A 3,101-nucleotide genomic window follows, 5' to 3' on the forward strand; every position below is an offset into this window, starting at 1 on the left:
TAGATTAATGTCCATTCATTTATCAAGCATGCACTAAACACTTTGCCCTTGGTAGAAGTAAAATGGCTAAGTATTATTTTTGGTCCTAACTTCTTGGGAAAGCAATGTAAACACGGGAGTCAGATAGAACATGGTTTTATTTTTTAACTAATTAATAATGATGATGATAATAATTTTGACTCCCTACTAATGGAGTAGCTTGGGCAAGTTGTATGCCTTCTGTTGGGACTTTGTAGAGGGCAATGATAATCCCTGTCCCATGGGATTGTGATAGTGAACCAGGCCATGATTATAAAGCCCACAGGCAGGCCTACTCGGTGGTGAGTGTTGTGTTGTTCCTGGTGACTGGGCTCTCCCTGCTGTTAAAGCCTCTGGAGTATATGTTCAGATAGATCCCCTTTGCTCTGAAAGGTCCTGTAAACAAACTGAAATTATCTTAGCTTTATGGATTTATGCCTTGAAATAAGACGTCTATAATTGATTTATCAGAAGTTGTTTCTTCCTGTTGGCACATTAGGATGCTGTCTTAGTCGCTGTTCTATTGCTGTGAAGAGACACCATGACCAAGGCAAACCTTATAAAGGAAATATTTAACTGGGGCTGGCTTACAGTTGTCTGCAGGGCAGGGAGCATGGTGCTGGAGCAATAGCTGAGAGCCTTTCATCCTGATGCACTGGTGGCAGCAGAGATTGTGCTGACCTGGGCTTTCGACACCTCAAAAACCCTTCCCAGTTACACACTCCCTCATGAGGCCATACTTAATCCTTAAACATTCCACCAACCAGGGACTAGATGTTCAAATATTTGAGCTAGGAGGCCTATTTTTATCCAGACCACCACAGATACCTATTTCACAAATTCTTTTTCTTTGAGTTCTTATAACTTTTCAAAAATTTAATACTGTATATTAATTATACATAAAATGGGGTTCATTGGTATTTTCATGCATGTTTATAATAAAATTTGATCATGTAGCCCCTCTTCCTCCCTTTTTTAGCTCCTACTGTTGCTGGTCCCTTTCTCTCTCCAGTTAGTCCCCATCTACTTTGATGTCATGGGGAGGGGATTTGGGAGAACTCCAATGAGTTTATCATTAGAGTCCTTTACAGGAACATGGATGAGGGTTTGTTTACAGGAGCACAGGTACCTTACTGTGCCTTCACCATTGATAAAATGTCTTTCTGTCCCACATTAACCATTAACTGTAGAAATCCTAGACCCCCGTGAGCCAGTTCCCCTACCCCATGACAGGGTATGCTGATGGGTCTAGTAAGTTCAGTCCTTATGCATATAATCACGCTGCTGTGCATTTAAGAGTGCAGCAGCTTGTTGTGCCTGGAAGTCAACATTCCATCCCAAACTCCTTGCCCTTTGGGTCTGACAGTTTTCTGCCCTTTCTTCTGTGCAGTTCCTGAGCCTTGGAGGTGTTATACAGGTGTCGAATTACAGCCGGGTGTCCCGCAGTCACTTGTCCTCTGTCCTTTGGTCAGTCCCTGCAGTCACTGCTGACCACTGCTCTTGTCACCATGTTTCCCTCTTGATTTATATTTGTAGGAATCTTTGCTTTTAAGTGTGCCCGTGCAGAAGAATTATTTAATATGTTGCAAGAGATTATGCAAAATAATAGCATAAATGTGGTGGAAGAGCCTGTTGTAGAAAGAAATAATCATCAGACAGAGTTGGAAGTCCCTAGAACCCCTCGAACACCCACAAGTAAGTAGACATTTTCTTTCTCATTTTGCATGTCAGACACTTATAAGGTACAGGTTATGGATTATAACATACAGGTTATAAATCTATAACAATTAGAAATGATCATCAACAACAAAATCCCTGTTAGCTTTAGTGACAAACATTTTAAAAATGAAAACATTAAATATCGCACATTACCTAAAATGTGAGTTAAAAGCCAGGTGTATAGCTCAGTGTTGAAATGCTTGACTGTGCTGGAGGGAATGATGTTTTATCATCAGTGCTGCCAGAAAGACCAGTTAGCTGATAAAGTAAGATTGGATGCGCTGCTGTTTGCTCTAGCTTCTGTGTGTCCTGACAGGAATGTCACTCATTTTTATTCTCTGCCCTACTCCCATATCCTGCCTCTCTCCTCAGCTCCAGGGTTTGCTGCTCAGAACTTACCTAATGGATATCCCCGCTACCCCTCGTTTGGAGATGCCTCATCCCACCCCTCCAGCCGGCATCCTTCTGTGGGAAGTGCTCGCTTACCCTCAGTCGGTGAAGAGTCTACCCATCCTTTGCTCGTGGCTGAGGAACAGGTAAGCAGCTGCCATTGAGTACCAGCAAAACTGTTTGTGCAGTATTGTGTTGTTGTGTTAATACTTGGAGCTATTATTCATTGTGATTTTTAGCTTCCACTGTGAATTACTTCTGCATTGAAGATTGGAGAAATGGCATGTTATTTGCTAATGTGCTGAAATATGTACAGATGTAAGGGGAGCCTAATTTTTTTTCTTTTTTATTTATTTTTATTTATTTTTTTATTTTTTTGAGAAAGGGTCTCACTATGGAGCCCTGGCTTTTCTGGAACTCACAATAGACCAAGCTGGCCTTGGACTCCCAGAGAGATCTGCCTGTCTCTGCCTCCTGCGTGCTGGAATTGAAGAGCCTGTCTGTAGAGTATGTCTGTAGAGAGGTACATTTGTCGATGAAGAGAGACAAACTCAGTCAGTTCTTAGTGATTTAGAGTTTATCCTACTTTTGATGTCTTAGTCTTCGTTACCAGTGAACTATAGGTGCAAGGGTAGATTTTGGCATTGAAGTTGCTTGGAGCTATTTAGTGTTCCTCACTAGTTCAAATGTGGAACCACGTATTTGTTTGAACGTTATATATATTATCAGCTAAGTTTGTCTTTTCTAAGTTATGGTCATTTATCATTAAGGGATTTTTAGTGTCTTTAAATCAATTTTTGTGTTCTTTATGTAGTAAGCATTGTTATGTTGTTTACAATAATTACATTTTCCTCAATTTTGCATTTCATTTTTAATCCTAAAATTTTTTTTGGTTTGGATCTCCAGGTATTTTTAGGTTCTCTTTCTAAAATACTCTTGAGCTTTTCTTTTTTCTTTTTTTTTTTTTTTTTTTT

General features: G+C 40.1%; 1 protein-coding gene across 5 annotated transcripts in view; it reads left to right on the plus strand.

The window, feature by feature from the left end:
• Positions 1 to 3,101, plus strand: part of Frs2 (fibroblast growth factor receptor substrate 2) — a 79,700-nt gene that overhangs the window by 69,867 nt on the left and 6,732 nt on the right. For all 5 annotated transcript variants that reach the window (XM_026784519.1, XM_013350383.2, XM_026784520.1 and 2 more), the window contains 2 exons: positions 1,555 to 1,713; positions 2,110 to 2,273. In XM_026784519.1, the coding sequence (XP_026640320.1) occupies positions 1,555 to 1,713; positions 2,110 to 2,273 (323 nt within the window). The remainder of the gene's footprint in view (positions 1 to 1,554; positions 1,714 to 2,109; positions 2,274 to 3,101) is intronic.

The sequence above is a fragment of the Microtus ochrogaster genome, chromosome 24, assembly GCF_000317375.1.
Source record: "Microtus ochrogaster isolate Prairie Vole_2 chromosome 24, MicOch1.0, whole genome shotgun sequence".
In the NCBI taxonomy this organism is placed as follows: domain Eukaryota; kingdom Metazoa; phylum Chordata; class Mammalia; order Rodentia; family Cricetidae; genus Microtus; species Microtus ochrogaster.